The sequence below is a fragment of the Notolabrus celidotus genome, chromosome 20 (genome assembly GCF_009762535.1).
Source record: "Notolabrus celidotus isolate fNotCel1 chromosome 20, fNotCel1.pri, whole genome shotgun sequence".
Lineage (NCBI taxonomy): Eukaryota > Metazoa > Chordata > Actinopteri > Labriformes > Labridae > Notolabrus > Notolabrus celidotus.
The window spans coordinates 12,583,711-12,609,131 of NC_048291.1; the positions used below are offsets into that span (position 1 = coordinate 12,583,711).

The following is a 25,421-nucleotide window of genomic DNA, read 5'->3' on the forward strand; positions in this document are numbered from 1 at the left end:
ATCTCAGAACTCCTGTCTCCGTATCACTCTGCTCTGTCAGAACACTCAGATCATCACACCAAAACTTCCTGTCTGTCCGAACATCAAGAACAAAGAGATATGGGGACAGGGCCTTGTCCATCTGTGCCCCAAAACTGTGGAATTCCTCGTTTATCTTGTGTAGGCCTACCTTGTGTTTACAGAAGGAAAAGACTGTCTGCAAAAAGGAAGAAATGTGTTAATAAAGTTGAGCTTTTTGAATCGAGGGCTAACGTAAAGCAGCCGTTTGTTTGTCGTGCAACTACATGTTGTCATAACGACAGCAAAGATGGCAGCGATGGCAGCTGGAGAAGAGCATGCTTCCTCTGAGGTTTTGAGAGGACTCGCTCGACATTTAAATTGTCTAAACGAAGACAACAAGGCGACAAGAAAGAGGGCTCTGGAGATAATAAAGAGGGAGACTGTTGATAAAGGACTTTCCAGTGACGTCTTGCAGGAGGTTTTCTCTGCCCTCCTCAAGCCTCTCCTCAAATGTCTGTCAGACCCGATGGAAAGATGCAGAGAAACTGCAATAACTACGTTAAGTGAGTTTATTCGCTGTGTACCCAAACCGGAGGAGTCACTTCCTTATGTAATGCCCTGTCTAGCTCAGAGGCTCGGAGAGAAAGACATCCTGGAGCCCGCCGAGGAGCTCCGTCTGTCGGCCATGGAGATGCTGACTCTGACGCTGGAGGTGTGCGGGAAGCATTTAGCGCCATATCTGAACGAAATGATCAACATCCTGCAGAGGACCATCGTAGACCCCTTCCCTGATGTCAAAAGACAAAGCTGCAAGTGTACCCTGAGCCTCGCAAAGTCTGTGCCAGGTTTGTGAACAGTTTTTGTGCTGGTTGTTGTGGATAAGGTATGTTGCCATGGTTTCCAGGCACGCAGACATGATTGCGATAGAAAAGTTCGCTTTCCTGCACTGTCTGGCCTCCTCTACAGGTAGACGATCATGAGTGTCTGTGACTGCAAGTCAATTGTTAGTATAGTAGTACAGTTCTTACTCTGGGGCAATTCAAATGTTTTTTTTAAAGTAATAGAACATGATAGATGACTCTATAAAACGCAATACACAAACATGCGTCACTTTGCCCTCACTTATTTTGTTCAGATATTGCTAGACAACTTTTTCTTGTCAATAAAAATAAAAGTGATGAGCACAAGAATAAAACGTAGAAATGTCACTGTTTTTTATGACTTAAATCCAACAATATATTTAATCAAATGTTCAATATTGATATTATACTAAAATGAAGAGACTGAACTGCTTGTCTTTTATTTCTGCAGAGCACTTTCACCTCCAGGCTGAGAGTCTGGTTAATCCTCTGATGCAGACGATTGCTCATCAACACTCCAGGGTACGGGTGTCTGTCATCGAAGCCACTGGGGTTGTCATTCAGCATGGCACTGTGAAAAACATGGATGACGTGCTCTCTCACCTGGCACAGAGACTATTCGACGACTCGCCACAGGTTCAGTTTAAAGCAGCTTAACACTGTGTCATCGTATGTGTTGCTTAGAAAATGTTTCACTCTCAGAGCATCTGCTGGTCTTTACAATCAAAGCAAGTGGTCTGTTTTTGTTGAGTTTTTTTTCCTTTGACTAGATCCTCTTTTCTGTTATTTTTCTGTTTTCCTGTTGTGTGTTTCAGGTGAGAAAAGCAGTGACTGTAGTTGTAGGTGAATGGCTACTTCACATGAGAGACAGATACTCTTATTTCCACAAACTCATCCCGCTCCTGCTGAGCAGCATCACTGATGAGATCCCAGAAATAAGGTAATCGATTCTGTCTTTTTTTTCCCTTGCCTCATAATACAGTATCATACAAATATTTGTCTGAGCTCATACAGGGGATATCTGGTTAAAAGTATGTATCACTTAAATATCTACAACACTGATATTTCAAAAGAGTGTTTTGTATTGATTGAAGTGACACTGTTTATGTTCTAGAAGATCATTGTGTCAACTCTCATCCTTCAGACTTCTTGCAGCTGATTTATGGAAGCAGGTTGGCACCCAATGGGAGAAGGAGAATGAGGAAGACATAAAGGACAAAATGGACTTTCTCCTTATGCCACCTCCCTTCTACCCACCAGGAGGTTAGTCACAGTCTGTTCACAACATTCAAAAGATTTCAATATGCTTCCTCTAGTTCATATGCAACTTCATAATCTCAGCATTAGAGCTGCAAGATTTAAATTCCTGATAAAATTAAGAGCTATTCTCATCATGTGAAACTGCTTTTCTTATGGATTTAGTTTGAGATGCTAATATTGATATATTTCATAGCATTTATAGTTTTTAAAGTTTGAAGCACAGTGGCTTTAAAGCATTAATATCCTAACCTAAACAATGTGTACACATCTTTTAAATTTCAGGGCTGTCCCCGCATCTCACACACAGAATAGGGAAGCAGAATAGGTTGGCAGTGTTGAGAGTAACAACTGCTGCCATGTAAAGCTCCTACTAGCATATATTATTACTATATTTTAACAAAGCAAAGAAGAAGTGATTACGTGTAGAGCAAATGTGATGAAAGACATTCTACCTAAACATATTATTCTGATGAAAAACAAACTCTTTAGTAAAAGCATAGGACTCCAGTTCAAGCTTAAAGTGTAAACTCAGACTTTCTATAATCCCGCAAGATTGTTTTATTGTCTTATTTAATCAAGGGATTACATCAGGTAACATCCGAGGCGTGGTGTGTGTGTGGATTTCTGTAAAAGTTTCCAGGTGTATTGGCTGACACAATGTACATCTTCAATGTGAATGTTATCATGTCAGCCTTCTTACATTCAATAGTGTCACTTTATTACAGCTCCCTTGTGTTATAAGATAAAGTAAAAATAATGTGTTGGACAGCTTGGCTTTCAGGGCAGGCACTGGCTTGGAAAGATAAGTATCTGCCTGGGGGCCTGGGGAGGAGTGTGAACCTGAACATGGTCACCATGACCAGGTTGAGTGAGTGTGTGAGGAGTACAGTTCCTTAGCGCTGCGTCTTGGTGGAATCTGCTATACATGCTGAGCAGCTACCTTTGTGACGATGTGGATGAATACTGGCTCTGCCTGGGGACAGAGAAGGAAAGAAAAGGAAAGGAGAGGAAGAGGCTCTCTCTTTCTGTCTTTCTCTTTTTTGCTGTCGTAAATCTGCCGGGCCTCCCAGTGTGAAGAGGTCACTGTCAGACAGTGAAAGACGACCAGAGAGGGGCTTGTTTTGTCTTGTCCTGGTGTGTTTCTCTGATTTATCTGTGCAGCCTTTAAGTCCTCTCTTCCTCCCTCATTAGTGTGCCTATAGAAGGAGGGGAACAAGGTGGAGCAGAGAGGAAGAGAGAGAGGGATGCTTGATTTGAAAGCAGAGGGCTATTTGAGAAAATGTCACACCTGCTATAACAAGTCCACTGTAGAAAAAATATGTATTGTAAAAAGATTTGAGTTGCAGATCAGTCAGCAGACACTTAGAAAGCTAAGTATCAGTGATTTTGTATTGTTTTTTGAATGCCGTATTCAGTATTCAGGCAGTTTATTAAAAAGTTCTAATAAAAATGGAACGGTTGACAGCGTGTTGAAATTGAAACATAGCCAGACAACAAAAGATAAATGCCCTGAATCACACAAACTGAGGAATATGATCTGCATTTTCATCTCCAGTTGAGCGTCCAGGGCTGGGCTGCAGAGAACTGGTGGTGAGAAACCTGGGGAGGCTGGTGCCTGCCATTACCCATGATGTAACCGACTGGCTGGTGCCCACACGGGTCAGGACCTCTCAGCTGCTCACTGTGCTGTTGCTGCATGCTGAAGACCACAGCACTCAACATCTGCAGCCTCTCCTCGCCACCCTCTATGTGGCCTGCACTGACACAGAGAGGGACGTAATTACCAACGTGAGTCCTGACAGGCCAGTAATCACATTACCAGGGTGTTATGTTATTTCTTTTTATAGTGCCAATTCTGTACGTACACAATACGAGTGTTGTGTGTTATTTCAGTTATTACCAGTTAAAATAACTTTAGAATACATCTGTTGAGATGTTAGTCAGCATTTTTGAGTATGTTCCTAATATGGACTCAAGCAGGCCTCAAGGACTTGGACTGTACCTGTTATCAAAGGAGAGTTCTATACATCTCTTTTGTGGATCTGTAGATGTCTAAAATTGACTTCTTGTTCTTATTCTTGTTCTCTCTGCCTCTTTGTCTCTCTTTACTCTGTAACCCACATGTAGTGCCTGGCTGCTGCTAAGCTCTTGGGGACCTTTGTCCCTCCTGACGTCTTCCTCAAGCTGCTGCTGGATCATGTGACAACCCCCTCCTCTTCCTCTCACCCCTGGGCCCATCTCACAGTGCTGGCTTCTATGCTTGGAGGCTGCCCCAGACCTCTCCTTAAACCGCATCTCGAAAAGATCGCCAACACTATGGCCCAGCCAGACGTCTGCCAGGAATATCAACAGGTCAGCAGAGAGAAGCTTGGTATAGATTTTGGTTCACCTGTTTTTTTAACCAGTTTACATAAAAATAACTGCTCATTGCAAGTAATGTCATCCACCCCATATATACATAGTATTCTCCCACTATTGTTAGCTGCATGCCCTCAGCTGGCTAACAACACCACAGAAGTTTACTATTGAAAGCGAAAGAGTAAAAAAGAGTAAAACATGAAAGTCAGATGTGTTTTGATGACATCTCTGCCAGGGTTTTTCTGCCGTGTCTGCTATGTCTTGATTTTCCTTCCTGACCTGTGTGCACCAGCTGTTTTTCTTTTCCAGTCTTGTTAGGTGATCTTGGCAGTCTCATAGCAGGTCATTTTCAACTCTCCCTGTGTACCATTTATGCTCTTATTTTTGGCAGTGACAGTATAGCAGTCAAACTGCATATTTCTTGCCTAATTTGTCGCTTATGTAAATAGGTTTCATGATATGATACAATTTCTATTTAAAAGGGCTCTAGTTGAAGAGTCTTTTTCAGTAGCACTACAGTACACAGTGAGTTCATGAGGTTTGCTGTTGAGTAATTCTCCACAATAAGGATCCTACAAAAGTAACACTCAGGCCACACAGGATTTTCAAATCCGACATTTGTTGAAATGTCTTTATTTTTGTTACGGAGCAAGTATGATATAAGAGTGCCTTTTGTTTTTCTCAGTAAATAATAGTCTCCCAGTGGATAAAAACACATCAAGTCCATAGCAGACACTTTCCATCTCCTTTCCTCTGTTACCAAATATATTTCCCTTTTAGAATCAAAATAAAATGTGTCTGGCAGAGAGCTATTTTCTGATCTTGGCGTATAACTGACTCACCTATACCCATGACCCCACCCCTTTCCCACTGAGGCCTTGAAGAATTTCCTCCCTGGGACAAAAATAACAAAAATCCACTAATTTCACGTGACCCCTTCATGGCTTCTCTGACCTCTCTTAGCAGAGGAGGCAGTGCATAGTCTTTGTTTTTTTTATAGCCATGTGTAAGGTCCCAGCACAGGCTGTGGCCCAGCCACGCCATTAAAAAAAATCCCTGAAGTTTCAAAGCCTCCCTGGTCAAGGCCGGTGATAAATGGGGAGGAAAGCTGACCCCTTCTGTCCTCCCTTGTTGCTATCCGGCGGGGTCACCCAGAAAGAGAACTAACAGGACGAGACGGTCAACATTGTCACACAGATGGAGGCAGACCTCTGCTTCCTCTCTGTCTGTTTCTTCATCTATCTCTCTCTGCCATTCTTTCAGTCTCTTTTTCTGAGGTCAAAAGTTAGAGCTCACCCAGACAAAGCACCTGCAACACTCTTCAACAACAGGCAGGGTTCATTAGAGGGAGCAGGGCCAAATCACCATGTAGCTGTAAATAACACTGCTGTAGACAAGAGCACCTGCATCCCTGTTTGTCTCTGTTCTGAAATACTGACCCAGCACACACACTCACTGCACTCTCCCAGCCCAAAATGTTGAGCTTTCTCTCAGATCCTCCATACGGGGCTGATTTACCTGTGTTTGATAATAGTTTAATAACTTGCAGACACACAAACAACAAAGGCATGGAAGTAGCTGACCCTTTGTTTTATTATATTTTACTTTTTTTAAATGAGGTACTTTTAGAACTTAACAGATCCAACGTAAGAGAGTTATGTGCCACTTTAACCAAAGGCTGAGAGAATGAAAAAACTACGTTTGACTTGGACATAAGAGGCCTGTTCAGAAATTAAACATAAATAATCATCAAAGTGAACAGAGGCAAGGGGAACTGCAGGGCTCAGTGGGGAGTTTGGGCTACATGCTGAAGATTTGGAATCTGATATATGATACTTCTGTACAACTTAGCCTCCCCAACTCTTTCAAGTCACTGTTTTCGTTTCTTTATTTCAGTATTTCAGGGAAAGAGACGGCGAACAAAAATAAATGGCAGATGCTCAGTTAAAAGTAAAAATATTGGACTTAAATTGAAGATGATGTCAGGGGTTTGAGGGAACATGAAAGGCGAGCTGTTGGTCAGAGAAGCCACTGTATCCTGAGGTACCTTGTGCAGTTTATATGAGGTGTTTGCTTATGAATCATAAAAGGGTCTCTTCTTAAAGATCTATTCCACAGAGGATTAGCTAATCCCTACACACCTTACACAGCTGTGTGTCACTGTGTTGTGGTTTACCATGGTGACAGGGCCATCAAATTATCTGCAGGGTTGGATCAAATTGGTAAAGTCAGGTACAAGAGAGAGGAAGAGGCGAACAGTAAATTTTATGCTTACTTTTTAACTTTTTAACAGTGAAATATATCAACAGAGGAAGAACAGGGAGGAAAGAAAGCTCTGTGTCTTCTCATTTTGTCTGTGCTTGGAGAAGCTTCAGCCCTCATGTCACAACTACCAACATTTTGCTGAATACACAAACATGCAGCCATACATCAGCCTATCTCCTACGTGCCTGCGCTTTGTCATGAGTGACAGCAGCACACTGCTCCCTCCTTCACTGAATGACAGATGAAGAGAGGAGAAGAAAGGCAGGATAGCTATCTTTACCTGACTGCAACGCATCAGCATATGCTGCACCTTTACTGTTTGTTTTCATGTTGCCTTGGCAACATCAGTAGCTGTGGGGTTGGTGGGCTCCCAACTGGATAGGAATTCATCGCCTGGTACGGCTCCTTAAAGAGGAGTCTTGTGTGTGCGTGTGTGTTTTTGTAATTGATGTATCCAGTGGTGGACAGATGCACACACTGTGTAACAAGGCCCCCTGAGCGTGCCCAGGCCAATGAAACCAGGTGTATCTCTCCCGGCTCCAGGTGTCCACATAGTGATTACACTGCTACACTTTTTCCGCTCTCCCTCTTTCCTTTCTTGGCCAGCCCTAATGGTTGTTTTCTAAGAATGTATAACATGTTAGTCTGTGTATGTGTACTCTAATGTGTGTGTGTCTGCCACTGTTTGTCACGTTATTTCCACTACTCCCTGCTCACTGCTGTTTTTATGGGCTTGTGAATGACAAGGCCCTGAGCCGGGATTTCCCCTATCAATGACTGGAGGAATTCATTCAAACAAGGTTCCACGTTGCAGCGGGAAAGCTGTGGAGCTCTTATTAATGTGGCTAAATCACAGTTGTTAATCTGGGCTACATGGAAGCAAATATTGTGCTCACTCATTTAACCAACACCCTGGACTCATGAACAAGTTCATTCCATTGTGTGCTCAAAACTCTATTGCAAACATTTGCAGACTGAAAGTCCCTCAGCTCTCCTTCCTCTCAACAAGCCCTGGCTTTGTTAACACTTTGAGCATCTTTACTTGACTTAACAATTGTTCTCACTCCAGATTCTTCTGAAGCTGTGCTGCTCAACAGCTATTCAAATAGGTGGAAAGATAATGCGCCCCCTAGTGATAGAGCTTTAGTAGTTTCAAGTCAGGCTTATGTTTATATTTTTTTAGCAGTGGAACATGAGGAGGTTGCATTAAATATTTCTCCCCGTCACCAGGCCGAGGCAAACACCTCGAGAGCACTTTACTCGGCTCTCAACACTCCCAATATAAAAGCTCATACTCTCTCACTCACACACTTGCATCTTCCGTCTCCCCTCTCAATCTTCCCCCCACAATCCAACACTAATGACAGACTGCAAACTGCTGTTGCTCGAGGTGAGCAAACTCTGCACTGGCTCCCCGTTTCTTTTAGAATTGATTTTAAAGTTATTTTACTTGTTTTTAAAGCTCTTAACAGCCTTGCTCCTCTATACATCACTGATCTCCTGTCATTTTTATGTTCCAACCCGATCACCAAGGTCCTCGAATGCTTCCCTTTTAAATGTTCCTTGTGTGTCTCACACAAGCACCGGCCAGAGAGCTTTCTGTTTTTACGCCCCTAAGCTGTGGAACTCTCTGCCTCTGGACATTAAAACTGTGAGCTCTCAGGGGAGTAGACTTAAGACTTACCTTTTTTATCTAGCTTTTAATTTGGAGTAATTTATTTTTATCCCTGGACTGCATTAATATTTTTATTATTTGTATTAGTATTTTAATCATTATTATTTAAATCATTGCTTTAAGATATATTTATCTTATTTAATTATTTATTTATCCATTTACTTCTTGTATTCACCTTCTTGTTAACGCTACCTCATTTTTAACTTTTCTTTCCACTATTAATTATTTTATTAATTTTACTGTATTGATTTTATTCTATTTTTAAGTATTTTATTCATAATCCTGCCTTTTATAATTTTACCATTGCTGTTGTTTTCTGTCTCTCTGTTATTCTGTGAAGCACTTTGGGCTTCATGTTTTTATGTATGAAAGGTGCTATATAAATAAGTTTAGTTGAGTTCTTCAGTTTATGGAATGATCATTCCTTCCAAATTCCTTCCCACGGGACTCCCATCTGGTATAAACCAGACAACTTAAAATACTTCTCCCCCTTCTCACAGGTCATGTACTTGGAGCAGTTGTTGGAGAGTGTGGATGTGCTTCTCTGTCAGTGTGAGTCAGACTGTGGCTCAGTCAGCCTGCAGCTGCTGCAGGTGCTGGTCACTGTCCAGAGCCTCTCTACCGATCCACCTCTCAGTGAAAAGGTGAGAAAACACTCCGACTTAACAGTATGAAATGCAATTTTAGATCCATCTTGTCTGAAACTCCACCCCTACTTTGTTTCTGTGCTGTTGTACCAGCCTTCCACCTTGTGTAAATAATTCATTTCAGTTCTTGTGTGGCACATTTTTGTAATTTCTCCCTGTTAAATTTTTTACTTTTCCATCATTTTTACTATAAAGGTGGGCAAGTTTTATGAAGAAAGGAAGCTATTTGAAGAATGTGAGCTTTGGTATGAGTTCAAAGTGGGCATGGCTAACAGTATAATTACCCACTTAGCCAGGCGAGCTGAAATTGCACCTTTGGAGTTGAACTTTAAATCCAGACTTTAGAGAAAGGAGGTGTCCAAAAGATGGAGGGGAAAAATAACAGATAAACAGAAAAAAACGAACAAAAATCTTTTATAGGGATGAGTTGTGTTTCATAACAGGTGTGTGTCGTTGGCTCAGCCCCCATTTGTGGCTCTATAATGCCTCCTACCGGCCACTGCAGCCCAAATGGTTTGGAAGCAGCAAGCTTTTATGTTGTGGTCAACCGCAAAATGCACCAGAAACAGCGACAAGTTGAGCCATCAGTATCTGAGGCAAGAGTGTCGCCTCACTGCTTGTCGCCGTAGGAGGTTAATGACAGGGAAAGGAGCGGGAAGTCATTGGCACCAATCCTTACTAGACACCACACAGACCACCAGTGTTTGTGTGTTAGTTTATGTGTGTCTGCATCGGTCCATAAGTCCAGACTGAGAGCAAAGCTGGAGGAGAGATGAGAGGAATGGATTAAGAAATAGAGAGGGAGGGTGAGAATGGCCTTGGGCATTCCCGGACCCAGAGGAAAAGCAATACACTGATTCCCAGAATAGGGGCATGGCTTTCCCATCAGTGGACAGCTCAGGGTTGTGTAGCTCGCTTCTGAAGGGGCCGATCTGTGACTCAGACATTGTCTCTGTCCCTGTGTGTCCCTGAGGGACTATGAAGGGAGCTATGAAGTGCCCTTAAGGTCAGTTCCCCTGCCCTAAAGAGTCAACTAATTATTTACTCTCCTATCTCTCATTCTTGCCCTTTCCTCCCTGCTCAGCTTTATTGCTGTGTGTGTGTGTGTGTGTGTGTGTGTGTGTGTGTGTGTGTGTGTGTGTGTGTGTGTGTGTGTGTGTGTGTGTGTGTGTGTGTGTGTGTGTGTGTGTGTGTGTGTGTGTGTGTGTGTGTGTGTGTGTGTGTGTGTGTGTGTGTGTGTGTGTGTGTGTATGTATGTGTATGTGTGTGTATGTGTGTGTATATGTGTGTATATGTGTTCGTGTACATATGTGTTTGTGTGAAGGGGATTCTGTCGGTTCCTGTGTCTTTGTGACATCCTGTGTATCTGTCAGAGTTTTTGTTTCTAAGTGGTTTTATGTGTAAGACCTTGTAATGTCTGCTCTGTTGTTCTTCCCATGGCTTCACATGATGTTACTTCCCGTGTGTGTGAAGAGTTTCTGAAATTACAAGAAAACAACTGTAATTGTTAAAATCACAACTAAATCACAACTAAAACACAACGCTCTTAGCACTGCCTTCAGTCTTTCTCATTTACTTTGCATAAACTCTACCTACAACATTTCTTCTTTGTCTTTTAGTCTTTTTTTAAATCAAAATATTACAGATAAAATGTGTTAAAATGATTGTCTTCCACCTATCCCTGTCCTTCCCAGGCCGTGGAGAGTGTACACTTGTTGCGTAAGGTGCAGGGCCTGGAGTCGGTGATGGAGCTCTATAGACAACATATGGGCCAGCTGCTGGACTGGCTGTCTGCCTCAGTCAACGCCTGGTCCAGTTACTCCCCGCAGAGACTTCAACTGCATGTCATAGTCACACAATCAGGTGAGACGTGAAGATTTTTTTTTTTTCCACAAGACGTTGCCAAATTACACAGCAGGTGCAGAAGTTTGCTCAAATAGAGACACAATTATGGTGGAAGAAATAAAGGAATGTTTTGAGAAAGCACCTGTTAATGATGAGAAAATCACTACATCCATCATCATTCTGCTCCATTTCACCTCGACAAGCTGGTGAAAGTCTATCATCCATGTCATGTTTATTAAAGATTGCTTTATGAAGCCATTGTTTTCTCAGCTTGCTCATGCACATGTTGGCTTTTGAACCAGAAGGTTGCCAGTTCAAGTCCCTGAACAGACCATGGTATAGTGATTAGGACTGGTTGCTGGAGAGTTGCCAGTTTGCTTTCCTTTTAGCAATGCACTGAACCCCTAAATGCTCAAAGCGCTCGTTTATGTGCAGCCCCCTCACTTTGATGTTTCTCCATCAGAGCATATCCATAGGATCCTGTATCTGCAAAGGTGCATTTCTGACCTATGTGTGTGGCATGTTCAAAAACAGAGTGAACAAAGTGAATTACCCCTTTGGGAATTAAGTATGTCTTATTCTTAAAAGAACTTGGTCTACACCGTCACTATCAAAGAGACTCTAACAAAAACAGTTTTGTTCAGCTGGTGTTCAAAGCTCAAACAACAAAAGCACCAAACCAACAAACTAAGCCAGAAAGAGAAGAGCAGAAACACTGGGTCAGTTTGATCCTCTGGTGACCCAGTGACTCTTGGGTTAGGGAGAAAGGTGAGAGAGATGCCCCCATCAAAAGTTTTACATGCCTCTCAAGTGCGTGTAGGCAAGCTGTGGCTCAGTGGTAGTCTGTTATCTCAAGGTTTGATCCCAGCTCCCACAGTCACATGCTAAGGTGTCTTTGGATCGAGACACTGAACCCCAAATTCTCCCAGTGACACAGTTAGTGGTGTGTGAATGCATATGAATATGATGGATCCCTACTATAGCAGCCTCTGCCATCAGTGTGTGAATGTGGTGTGTATGGGTGAGTGTGACTCGTGGTGTAAAAAGCACTTTGAGTGGTCAGAAACCATAGACTGTATAAAATATGGACGTAGTATCCGTGACGTCACCCATCTGTTCCTGAGAGCTGTTTTGAAGCAAATCGACGGCAGCAGCCATATTGGTAATGCGGAACTCAACCAGGCAGAGTGTGACGTAGTGTGAGCCTCTTAGCCAATGGCTGTGTGAAAACTCGTAATCCTAATATCTTCTGAACCGTCACGTTAGAAAAAAATTCACCCCCCGTACAGTGTGTGCCATTAGAGAGATTAGCTTCATAGGGCCAAGCCGTTTTTTGAACCAGGCTGTAAACATGTTTATTAATGCTGCAAAGATCGTCTTTTTCCCATTCATATCTATGTAGTTTCCGGTGTTTCTGCAGCCAGCCTCAAGCGGATTTTCGATGTACTGCAGTTTATAGCACTTCCGCATTGGCTTCATCGTTTGAGACCGGAGTTTGCCGCTTGTCAGAAACATGTTTGCTGTTTCAATCAATCAAACTTTATTTATAAAGCACTTTTCATACAATAGCATTGTAACACAAAGTGCTGTACATAAAAACAACCTAAAATAGAATAAATTAAGAAAAGATCCCACCCCCAACCCGACCCCAAACCCAACCCACAATCCTAAGGTTAAGAACGCAATATATGCAACAATAGTAATGAAAACAATAAAAACAATAAAAGTAAAATAAAAAAGAAGTTGCAGAACGAACTTAGGAAACGCTCTCATGATATCTTAATGAGGAAACACTGGAGGTAAAATAAGATGTTAAAACTCAACACAGGAAATTAAAAGAACTTGGTCTACACCGTCACTATCGAAGAGACTCTAACAAAAACAGTTTTGTTCAGCTGGTGTCTCTTTCTGGTCTTTGAATGTATCATTTATTTTTGATAAATCCCCATCAGTGACCCTCAGAAAAACACAAAGGAATTTGATATTAGTATTTTGTTTATCCAAGCAGAGAGGGTCATGGTCAAACACGGCCACACAGAGAAAGACAAGGCTGTCATTAGCACCAGTGGCTTACTGATCTTTGCAAATCCCTGACTCTCCCTCAGCTTGTCAGTCAGCCACTGTGTCTGAGACTTGTCTAGAGGGGTTAGTCTGTGCTTGTGTCTGCGCGTCTGTGTGTGTTTCAGTGGGTTAAAAAGCTATGACCCTGTCTTTGGTGCTGAGACTTCACTATACCTCTCTTTATACCAAATAATCCTCCATCATCAGCACCCCCATGTGCCACTCTTTCTCCCTCCCTTCCCTCTTTTCCTAAATGACGGGGCAGTTGGATACCCCTCTAATCCACACACACACACACACACACACACACACACACACACACACACACACACACACACACACACACACACACACACACACACACACACACACACACACACACACACACACACACACACACACAGACTCTCACATACACTCCCACGGCTAACTGACCAGTCCATCCTAAGTCCACTTAGTGATCCCCATGCAGGTCACTACATCAAACGGCACCCCAGCCGCCTGCTCTTGACCTTCCCCTGGATCAAGGCCACTTTGAAGCTCTTTATGTGTTAGTGATGTGTGCATTTTGTTTTCACATGTTCAATGCTACTCATGGCTTCTCCAGATTTTTCATTCCTACAAATTTAGCCTAGCAAGAGGACTTAAGACCTTTACACAGGCAGGGGACACAGACAGCATGTTGCTACTTTGTTTGATGTTGCATGATTCAAGGGAAATCCTCAATCTGCTGAACAATTGCCGGCAGTTAATTTGACAAGCGAGAATTGGTCATTTTGCTTACTCATCAGCTCCTGTCACACTTTGTCTGGGTTTTTTTTTAAACAGAAATAATCTGTAACCTTTTCGTATCCCACTCTCTGTCTCAGAATAGTAAATAGAGTAGTGAAATTTCCAATTGCTGCCTTGTTGTGCCCTTAGTCAGTGTGCAAAGTTTCCTCTAACGCCCTTTGATTCACACATTCCCATTGAATAGGTCTCTGTTTTTGTTTGCCAGTATCTCTTTATGATGTTTTCCACCACCCTAGGGCAGTCTCAGGATTTCCTCTGTCTCCTCTTATGTCTGAGTCCAAGCAGGGCATGGACACTTATCACTTGTTACACATGCATGCAGATTACTATATAAAGCTCTGTAAACATGCTGTCAGACTCGGTGGGTGGGTGAGTGGGCAAGAGTGTAACTGGGAATACTCTGACAGCGAGTTTCTCATTTTCCTATAATAGACTGTTTTATAGAAATTCTCTGTCACACAAAGACTTTTCTTATGCGTCATATACTCAGAGCTCTTTGTCACTCTCTCACCTGTTTATTGAGTCTCTCTGACTGTGAAGACCTTTTCTTGTTCATGGGACAGCTGCTCCAGACTAGGAAGGATTGATTGGGAATGAAGAAGCTACATAAATGAAACTCAATAAATCTCCTATTAGAAAACAGAAGACGTCTTTTAGGAATATGTTTGATATTTAGTGTTAAGACTGAAAATGACCGGTTATGGAATTAAACGGAGACATTTGGCCCCAGGTATAAGCACTGCTGAGGTGACAATGATCTGAGGTGAGCAGAAAATCACAACATTGGAGTTCAATCAGAACATAATAATGTTGCAACAGTGGAAGCAGTGGTCTAGTGCAGGGTTTCCCAAAGTGTGTCGGTACCCCCTGGAGGGTCGCCAGACACTAGTGTGGGGTCATGAGATGTCTTCCTGAACGTTTTTTTTTTAAAGTTATCTAAAAAATATTTATTATTACCCTTTATTTATTTTTTACCTTGCTTTCTTAAGTTATCTTCCTTTTTGTTTGTACTCTTAATTATTATTATTTCTTTATTTTTTGTATTTAATTTTTCTTCTCTTTGTTGGTTTTGTGCTACTTATATATAATTTGTTAACTTGTGGGGAACAAAGAAATACTGAAAAAATCCAATACAAAAGTTGAATGACAAAAGTTGACAAAAATAGTAAATTTTACCCATCATAGTAAAGAATATCGGGAAAAAAATAGTAGCTAAACTTGAAATAAAACCTTGAAAATAGAAAATGTAATGAGTTTTCTACCTTTCTTTTTACCAGATGACCCCTAAGTTTAGGGTTAGTGAACAGTTAATTATCAAAAGCATCAGTAGCAGTAGGTTAATTCATAAAGGAACAAGAAACAGCCACATGCTCATATAGGTAGGGTCATTTTCTGCAGACCAGCTAAATGAAGCCACATTAAATCACTTTGAGGGACAGTGGGGGTCACGAGTCTTTGGCACCTATATTTTGGGGGTCACCGGTGGAAAAGTTTGGGAACCCCTGGTCTAGTGGCTAAGACAAAGACCATATAATTGCACCAATCCTTGCTAAACTTTGAGACCTGTGTACTCATGAAAACCAATTTTGTCCCCACTATAGCTTTCTCTATGTACTCTGTATACTGTATGATGCCCTCTAAAATCCCCAAAGTAATGCTTCAAATGTATGTTTGTGTCATAGGTCCAGTGATCGGGGAGTTTCTGAGCCAGCTGATGCCTCTGCTCCGTAGCTGCCTCCAACCAGACAGAGACACAGAGATGAGGATGAGCGTCTTCATGATGCTCGCTAAGCTGCTACTGAATGCAGCCAACACATTGGATTCCCAAGGGTGAGAGGGATACGCACATGCTCTTCTCAAATCCACATCCCAGACACACAAATCAACTTAACTCATGAAATAAGCTTTTCTGTTGAAGTCAATGTGAAGGCCACACAAGGCAGATCAACTTGTGGTTCAATATGTAGGGTCATATTGTTTGATATATATCAGGTGTGACTCCATTTATCTTTGTTTAGATAGGACAAAGCCCACACAAAGTCTCCCCAAACTGTCCTATTTGAGTTCCCAAGTCTCTTTGAGAGTATCAGTGGGACTAACTCAATTTAGCTAATCATTTCTTTGCCTGATGAAGACGGAGCACATTATGTCTGAATTGCTTCATCGCGGTTTCACAACACATCTGAATTGTAACTGACTGAGGAAAGATGAAGGAAAGGAGGAGCTCCCATTTGAAGGTTACCCCCTCTCGGTGTCCCCCCTTCCCTCTCACCCTCGATGGTCTCCCCTCGCACCCTCAGCTGTGCAGCCTTCAGCCTGGGGGTTTGGAGCTCTAATCTGAGGGAATGCATTGAGCAGGAGGCCCTCTCCAGATCCCAGCGATCCCAGCAGCTGCTGCCGTCCATCCGAAAGACAAACCTTGCCCACAGGGTTGCCATAGAGACATCTGTGCTGTGTGTAACTGACCCTAGCCCTTCCAGTGGTTAATTTGAGGGATAGGCTGATAATCTTTGTGTGCTGTAGAAGTGCCTTTGAAGTGAGCACAGCGGTGTAAAGAAGACAAGAGATAGTACTATCCTATATCAGTGAAAAATGTTTTATAAACAACAGGAAGTTTTCTGAAGCCAAAAACATTTTTCCAGAAATGTGGACACTGGAACTTTGTTTTCAGCTTTCATCAGATTATTTTATCCTTAAATACCCACATTAAACAAAAGAAGTCTCTGTCTCTTATCGACTCCCATGGCCACCTGTACTGCCAAACACTTCTCTTATTCCTCAGCTACACCTCTGGTAATCACACTACTGTCACATCATGTTACATCTTCAAAAGATTTCAAACAAATGCTTAACTTACCACACAGTATGTGGGGCTGTGCGGTGATAACTCCATTCACACTCATCTTATACCTCCATTCATGATTTATGTCCTAATTTTTGCTCAACAAATTAAAGCCCCCACACACACCTCATGTCATCAAGAGGACAATGATAGTTATAGAGAAAACCTCTTCTCTCATAATGACATAATGACAGGCAGAAAGGGAGAGCATATAATAGAAACGGCAGAAAGGGAGAGTAAGTTTGTGTACAAGCATGTGCCTTTCATCCGCACAGACACACACGCATAATGTCTTTGTTTCATGTGGGGCTGTGAGCTGTGATTAAAAAGAGGGATGTGAAATTTAAGTAGAAGGTGAAGTGAGAGATGTGGCAGGCTAAAACCATACACTTTTCACAGGAGGGATGAATGTGTGCACTTTCATGCTTGTGTGGACAGAGCAAGGCATCCTTCTTTAGTCTTATTCCAAAATCTAACACTTCTGTATTTTTTTTTTTTTTTCACACTTTTCAGATTTTTTTGACACATGTGCGTATCAAAAATTATCCTGCAGTGAAGTACTCAAAGATACTTTGTATAAAGCAACCTCTTTAATATGATTTTAAAACTTTAAATTTAAATTTTAAGACAAATTGGCAAGCTTTAAACCACACACAATAACAGAACCGATATTTTCTAATATCAGGTCACCATAATACAGTTTGGAAGAATAATCCTTTAACCCTCCTATTATGTTGCGGGTCAAATTGAACCTTTTCACAGTCTATTTTAGGCAAAATATGCTTTCCAAACCAACTAAATGCAGCATAAAAATCTGGGCAGCATGTGACAGAAGAGGTGTCGTGTTAATTTATCAACATCACTTCATAAAAATAAAAAATAAAGTAAAATAAAATAAACAAAAATCTATGTCATGTAAAACAATTGTAATTATATTTAGGGCTTTCCAATGTACATTTAAAAAAGTTTAATTAATTTTAATGAAAAACGAGTGAGTTATCCTCATTGAACCATGATCTGTGAGAATTAAAGAACACCAATGGACTAAATCTTGATTTAAATGGTTAGTAATGGAATTAAAAGTTAGATTTTTTTTTTGAAATGTGCATTGGGATTTTTTGGGGTTCTGACACTTTTGGATAAATGAATATGCCCTGGGTCAAATTGACCCAGGAACATTATTGCTTTTCCAGAGAAACGAACATAACAGGAGGGTTAAACAATCATATCGATGTAAAGGAATACACTTTTTGAGATTTAATTAGTTTTATGTTACAAGCACTTTTGTTAAAAAAGATTTTCTTCCTTGACATTATTGAAGCACAGATAGCTGCATTGTTCAAGTATCCACACAGTGCTCTTTACAAACTTTCCTGGCACTTTGTGTACTTACAGACATGCAACTGAAAGGTGAAATCCCACTCTTCTTTCCTTTGGACAGCATCACTGTAACATGGAAATAAGTTTTTCCACCTCCAGGCGTCGTTCATGAATCATGATGAGTTTCAACACCTGTCAGGATGGGAAGACTAAGCTCACTCATGAACGCAGTCTCAGCTGTTTTAGTGGCACATAGTCTCCCCCTACTGGCACTGAAATGTCACGCCACACTTTTTAAACGTCATGACAATTTAACTGACACCAGCTGAGCTGCCTGAGGCTGGCGGCAGCTACCAGAGCTGGCTGATTTGGAGTGAAAGGACAGTGCCAACTCTGGTAGAGTGTGAGGGGATGTCTGAGGACCTAAGTCAGCGTGGAAAACAGAGAAAAGGAAAGGACACCCAGATGTTGCAGCCCTTGCCTGCTGTTCTCCCTCACCCCCACCTTTTTTTGCCTTAGAACAAGTGTGGGAAAGTGCCTGTGTTTACAATGTGTTTCAGAAATTCACATGATCAATGAATGCCTGTGGTAAATGCTTTTCTCCCCTCATCCTCTGTTCTCATATTTTACCTTCTTCCTACTTCCAGGCATTTTCGTGATGAGTCAGAGAGGTTCCTGTGTGACATCTTGCTTCCTAACTTGGTATGGCAAGCAGGCCGGACTGCAGCTGCCGTCCGCACCTCTGCCCTCAGCTGCCTGCTGGCACTGCTGCACGGAGGAGCCATCACACCTGGACAGGTACTCACACACAAACTGCTATGAAGTTATCCACAAATCACCAACCTACTCAAAGACACATGACACAGTGTTTTATCCATTTTAACCGGAGCAAAGGGACCCATGAGCCTTGGAGGCAAACACCGGATGTGAAAGCTCTCCAGTAGCACATGCATCTGATCTCATATCTGCAGAACCACTTTTTATTGACTCAGCTGTAAAGGAAAGATGTGGTAGTGTGTACTTTCAATCCATCAGGAGATGACATTTACTTCAATTTCTCTGTTGCGTTCATTTCCCATCAAAATAGACGGTCCTACTTGGCCATTTAGGGAAATATATCCTTCTGCAATGTTTTCTCTCCTTGGCTAAAAGAGTTGGCCATGTCAGGTAGCAGGTGTACACAGGGGCAAGCGGGTTCACATACCTTTGTCCCTGAGGAACAATGCTTCCACTGTGCTGGGCTCTTGTTATATGTAGGAACTATCCCCCTGGACATGCCCTTGCACCTGCCTTTCTGATCCTTCGCCCAGTCACAGTATGCGTGCTGTCACACACTCACATCTGGCTGTGTTTACGTTCCAGAGTGACCAGCTGAAACGGGCTCACACACCTCTACTAGTCATATATTTTCCACTACAGGGCAAAGCAAACAGCTGGGGGACAAAAAGAGTGTCGTTTTAGGTGTGTGAGTGGAATTGTATAATCAAGCTTTTACTAATTGTACCCAATCACATGACAAGAACTGACAGTAGTTCTCTGAGTGGGGGTTGAAAATGAGATTACAGTTGAGATGAAGTAAACACGTAATGATGGGTACTGCATCAGCGGGTTATGTGAGTATATTTCCACAAGCAAATTAAACAGCCTTTTATTTGGATGGACATTGTTTCCTCTCCACTCCCTGTGAAAACAATTAGCAGCTCCAGTTACACTTGGCACCCTCATATTGTCACTGATGTAATGCCGTATCACTTCTCAGCCAAACTTTCCTTCTCCTTCTGCCTCCTTACCTCCCTCTCCCCTCAGTCTTTTTTTTTTTCTGTTTGGCTTGCACGGTTTCAATAGCAAACAGACGGCGTGACAGAGGTTTAAGCCATCACCTCTTGGCCTGTTGCTCAGCCTCACCTTGTCTGTCCATTTCCTCTGTTTCTCATCTGTGGGTGTGATGAAAACATTGCTTTTCACTGGACTCCCGCAGTTTGGCATCTTGCCTGCGTGTCTGTTCAAACTGATACGAACCTGATGTGAATCTGTCATAGCTCAGGCAATATTTCACTTTAGTTCGGTTAGATAAAAATAATAACACAGAAATTATCCTGAATTTTGAAGAACAATACTGAAAAGGCTCTCCAAGAGTGTGATATCACTTTAACCATTAAGACTGGTCTTTTTCCTGGCTATTCTTGATTACTTAGTTTTGTATTTTCAGAAGAGGTGTTGGAAATTATAAAGTATGTGGGCCTGATAACGCAGCCTCAAAAAAAGTCCCAGTAGTATTACATCATAACCTCTTACAGGAGCTCATTTTCACTTTACCAGCTGTGGAAAAACTGGAAAGAAATAAAGATTTACACATAAAAAACATCATGAAATCTTTTTTTGTGAATGGAGTCTCTTTAAATATGTTTGAATACTATTAAACACCTGCACAGAGCTTGTCCTGTAACCTGTTATAAATGGGTTTTCTGGTCTTTTATGTGTGCAGCTGCTGTGTGTGGAGGAGAAGCTGCTTCCCTTGGTGTTGTCTGCTCTGGATGAAGACTCTCAGATGGGCAGACTTTATGCTTGTCGTTCTCTGTCCGCTATAATCAAGCTCACAGGGACCAGTCTGCACCCTGAGGCCCTAAACAAGATCTACCCCGGTAAATCGCACTACACCCAAATGCTCTGCATCTGATTTTTGGTGACTGTTAAATGCATAAACTATATTCTGCATAGTGGAAATACTAGCATATTGGCATGCTGGCTATCAGAAAATCCTTTTCTTTATTTTAACGTCTCCTGTCACACAACACAGAGTGGATCACAGAATTTGTCTTTTTCATCCATTTTTTCTTCTTCTTTGAAATCTCTTCAGAGCTGCTGAAGCATCTGGATGACAGCAGCGAGGAGGTGCGCAGCGTCTCTCTTCAGGCCCTCGGGTTGTGGCTGTCCAGCCTGACCAAAGACTATAACCCTGAGTTCTATACTGCTCATCTGCAGCTCCTCTTCCAGCAGCTCCTCTTGCACCTGGATGACTCTGACAGCTCAGTGCAGGACCACGTACTTGGTGAGATGTGGGTGGGGTGCTTTAACCTTGAACCTGGATATAATGGTGAGATCTTTACAGAGTGAAATGCACACGTTCTGGTAATGCCTTGCTAAACAATAAGGCTTTATCCTTGACATTTGGACAGAAATATAACGATCTACCATAGCCACCCTCAACTCTTCAGAAGTTCTCACTGTTAATCATATCCACTGTTTTGTGGAAAGAGTGCAGACGTTTTGTATTTTGTTTTAATGCACTATTGACAGACAGGGAAGGAAGAGATAACGTTATGCGGTACATAATGTTAAACATCCTCAGGTTTGTAGGACTTTAAATGATTATGTGATATGAACATAAAAAGCTGAAACATGTTCAGCTGATACACATAGTCAAACTGTTGTTTTGTGATGATTGCCAGAGCAGTTTGCTATGTCAGAAACACTCACAAAGGGATGAGAGGAATTAGGACTTTCAAATTCAAGATTATTACCTGGCACACTGCCAACAGATTCCCCCTGCCCTTATTCCAGAACCAGTCCTTTCTCATTTTTTCCACACAACTTATCACTAACAGCAGCCAGAGCAGTTTCCCCTGCGAGGGTAAGCCCCTAGGGCCTTGTCAGATCCAGATTTGGATAAGCTCCCACCTCAAGGAGACCTAAACAGGTAGATATGGGGGTCCCTATTTTGGTAACTCAGCAACAGTTCACCTGAGGTACATTGGCCTGTGTGTATGGCAAATTTCTCCCTCACACCCTGAAAAGTCCCAGCTCATGATAACAACATGGGCAACCCCCCCCCCCCCTTTCTGCATCTTTCCTGAAACCCATCCTGCTTACTCCCTCCATCTTTCATCTCTCAGTCTACCTTCCTCCCTTAATACCCAGTGTTTTCTATGACAGTCTATTGCTTCACGGCTGTCTTATTGGTGCATCAGTGGAAAGTCTGAGTGAAATGTGGTCAGATCCTCTGGACTTTCACTCTCTCCCACTCTCATAGATGTTAGCTGTCATTACTTCTGACAGGAAGCAGGTGAGCTCTGATGCCTTAGCCAGTGCTGTGAGGCCTCACCAAGGGATCTCTCATCTTATATGACTAGACATGAAGGCAAGAGAGATAAAATAAAAAAAAGAAGAGAAAGTATGTATGCTCACACCAGATGCAGCAATAGCTTCCATACCATGAATTCTACCTTAGCAAGACTGCTTTTGAAAGCTGTCCAAGAGCAGAAGGTAATTTTGTTGTTGCCACTGGTGATGGGTGTCTGCAAAATTGACTGCAGGAGGTAGAATATCATACATACTGTACGTGTTTTGGAGAATGTTAAGCAGCTGGACCCTAGACCGATTAGAAATGACTTGAGAGCCACAGAACAGAGTATACAATATACATATTGAGACATGCATGGTCAGTGTTTTTATTTCTTGATGACTACAATTCAATTTTGTATAGCCGAAATAAATGTCTTTACATTGTATTATTTGTGGAGCCATCAAACCGACCTCTGATTGCACTGTTAAAGTGGGATTAATGGTAAGAATGGATCATTCTTTATCTATATCTACTATATTACCAAAAAGGTTTCCACCATTAACAGCAGAAGTGCATTATTGCCGTGTATAAGCCCAAAAAGCCACACAGACAGACTTTCACTATATCTGGCTTATGTAGTTTAAAGATATAAATATGAATCATTGTGTGCTGCCTGATCTTCAAACTGTGATCCTTATGAAGTACAGCAGATTCTTAGACAGCTCAGCGTCTCTTTGTGAAACGAGATGACCTCACATCTTGCTGAGGGATCATCTGTATCTGACAGCACCTTCAACCGCCTGCACCACAAATGTGGAAGCATTCCTCACTCTCATGCATGGCGTTGTTTGAACCTTTCTTTTTTTCGTCCTCCTCCTTCACTTTCTTCTTCCGTGTCTCTTTGTACCTGTCATAGTTGATCCCATTCTTATGCTTCTAGGATTTCAAAAGAATATCTGAGAAGTGTCTCGATGTCTGCAGCATGTCCTGACAGCATGACGGACAGCACCTCTCATCCCTCCTCTTCTCTCCTTCTTCCTGTCCTCCACCCTGATAATCCCACTGTCCTGGCAGAACGGCTGCTACCTGCTCAATCACACAGGCTGTTGGCACGGCGATAACTCACTTCTCACAAGTCATCTTTGTTCTCTCTTAATTCAAAACCCCACAACCCCCGCCCCGCCTCTGTCCAAGCTGAGTACAGTATACACAAAGGCTAAAATTCCCCTCCATCTGCTTGAAGAACAAAGGCAAGTATCAGATGATGAGTTTACATGAGCTAACTTATCCACTGTGATGTTATTTCACCACTTTTTCTTTGCGGTTTACAAAGCATTTCCCATTGACAGCATTTCAAGTAATTCAATACACCTCTGAAATTCAGCAGACAGTGTGGGAATGATGGGATGGAAAGATTCTAATGGTGAAATATTGCCTCTTAGTGGGAGGAAATGGCAATTGCACAAATGGTAATGTACCTGTAAAGTTGATAAGATGGCTCATTAGTGCCATCTGCTGGTGTCATGACTGCCTTTTACATACAAAAAAGATGGAACAAATGAAAGAGAGAGAAATCAAGTGAATCACACGTGTGATGTTATTCTGGACGACGGGCGGAATAAAAACACTGCGGTTAATCTACCAGAAGTACTTTTTCGCCCTGGGTCCGTCGGTTGAAACGCACATAGTTCAGGGGTAAAGTCCCTAGTTCCGGGGTAAAGTTCCTCCGGTCGAAATGCCCCTTTGGTTGTTGTGTCTATCTGCCTTTCAGCCAAGTTAGAAAGAATTATCTTCCCTTACCTTCAATGTAAAACTTTGCAACATTTTATCAATTTACAAGTAACTCTTCCTGCCTCTTTGAACTCCATGAGGTCAAATAGACATGTATTTTTTGTTTGACCTGACAGGAGATAATATAAAAGATGCAATCAAAGCAGTCTTATTTTGATTATATCCTGAGGAATGAAGCCCAAAGAGTGCGTTATTTTAGGTAATACATTTATTGGCGTTCTGTTTTTTAAGATTTTATTTTGAACCTTTATTCCCTCAAGCAGAAAGATAAGACAGTGGATAGTGTACGAAACTGGGAAGACAGAGTGGGGAATGACATGTGGCGAAGGGTTGTGGGTTGGAGTCAAACCTGGGACACCAGTTTTTAAGACTACAGCCCCTGTACGTACATTAGGCATGCAATGTAACCACTAAGCCAAACTGGCACCCCACGTATTGGCTTTCTTGAAGAGCTTTATGTGAAAGGTTCAATAGAATTGTGCTGCTGTTGGTCTGTGGTAGAATCGGTTGCCTCTCAATCGGAGGGTTGAGGCTTCGATCCCTGGTCTAGCTGTCCACATGGGCAAGACACTTGACCCTGAACTGGCCCCAGTGGCTGTGCCATCTGTGTGAATGGGTTAGGTAAAAACTGATGGAATAAGTTAACACTTTACATGCATGGATGTGTTGTGAATGGGTGAATTTGACATATAATGTAAAAGTACTTTGAATGGTCAGAAAACGAGAGAAAGTGTTATATAAACACAGTCCATTTTAAATAAGTAAGTGCTTTTGATAAATAAATAATATAGATAAGCTAACCACCATGTCTGTCATTGGTATTAATCTACTCATTTAAACTATTGAATATTAGACACTAGTAAACATTTGATTTTGAGACTTTGGTATTTCTGCTTTTAGAAGTCTTCCTTTATCTTCTACTCAGAGTGCTTACTCCTGTTGTCTTTGTTTATTGTATCTTTTTGTGTGTGTGTCCAGAGATCCTGAAAAAGGGAAGCTCAGTCCATCCAGCGCTCCTGAAAAAGGAGTTGGAGACAGTAAGGGACAAACAGCGGAGTCCTGTGTACTGTGACCAGCTGCTTCAGCACATCAGCTCACTGCAAAAAGAGACTTCAGCAGAATGAGATGAAACACCCCCAAAAAAACAAAGAGGAAATGAACAGTGTGCCTTAAAAGTCTCTCACGTTAATCTGTTCAATATGCACAGAAGAGTAATAATAAGATTCTGTATTTAAAAAATGTTGCTCTTAAAATGAAACTTAGTCTTTATTTCAGAGATGTTTTGACCGATTTTAATTCGTATGAAAACTTTTAATCTGCATTTTAATGCTAAATCTCTTCTTCACTATTTTCTGAATTTACCTATGTTGCATTCCTTTGGTTCAAATGTTTGGTTTGTAAAGACATTTATTTTTTAAGTGCTTTGGTTGTGTTCAATGTTTGACTGCTATACAGATAAGATATTTTTGCTTGTACCTGTATCCAGATCTTCAGAGCCTTTGCTTCCAGATGCTGGTGAGTCTGGGAAAAGCTCCGGATCATATGATTTGCCTTCAAAATAAAAGCTTTTTATATTTCACAGCTATTGACTTGTGTTAAAAACAAATCTCATTAAAATAAATCAAACTATTTTAATGGGAAA

At 41.8% G+C, this 25,421-nt stretch overlaps 2 protein-coding genes across 3 annotated transcripts in view; one reads left to right on the forward strand and one right to left on the reverse strand.

Moving 5' to 3' along the window:
• Nucleotides 1–362, reverse strand: part of LOC117832238 (cAMP-dependent protein kinase type I-beta regulatory subunit) — an 82,275-nt gene extending 81,913 nt beyond the window's left edge. Inside the window, exon 1 of the mRNA XM_034711284.1 lies at nucleotides 1–362. The gene's annotated coding sequence lies outside the window, so the exon portion shown is untranslated.
• Nucleotides 268–25,360, forward strand: LOC117832233 (dynein assembly factor 5, axonemal-like). Of its 2 annotated transcripts, none has more exons than XM_034711277.1 (13): nucleotides 268–845; nucleotides 1,312–1,496; nucleotides 1,676–1,800; nucleotides 2,005–2,123; nucleotides 3,676–3,908; nucleotides 4,248–4,472; nucleotides 8,919–9,062; nucleotides 10,760–10,928; nucleotides 15,446–15,593; nucleotides 18,573–18,723; nucleotides 20,411–20,567; nucleotides 20,783–20,974; nucleotides 24,758–25,360. In XM_034711277.1, exons 1-13 carry the CDS (start codon nucleotides 308–310, stop codon nucleotides 24,901–24,903), a joined length of 2,532 nt encoding a protein of 843 aa, XP_034567168.1. In that variant the 5' UTR covers nucleotides 268–307; the 3' UTR covers nucleotides 24,904–25,360. The 2 variants fall into 2 exon arrangements, with proteins under 2 accessions (XP_034567168.1, XP_034567169.1); XM_034711278.1 differs by lacking the exon at nucleotides 268–845 and adding an exon at nucleotides 913–966 and having other exon boundaries at nucleotides 24,758–25,358.
• The last annotated feature ends 61 nt before the right edge of the window (nucleotides 25,361–25,421 follow it).

Excerpts from the sequence above, each read along its gene's own strand:
- LOC117832233 (XM_034711277.1), top strand. The coding sequence starts at position 308 with ATGGCAGCGATGGCAGCTGGAGAAGAGCATGCTTCCTCTGAGGTTTTG. Across the intron at positions 1,801-2,004 it reads GATGAGATCCCAGAAATAAG|ACTTCTTGCAGCTGATTTAT; the intron begins GTAATCGATTCT and ends CTCATCCTTCAG. Across the intron at positions 10,929-15,445 it reads TGTCATAGTCACACAATCAG|GTCCAGTGATCGGGGAGTTT; the intron begins GTGAGACGTGAA and ends TTTGTGTCATAG.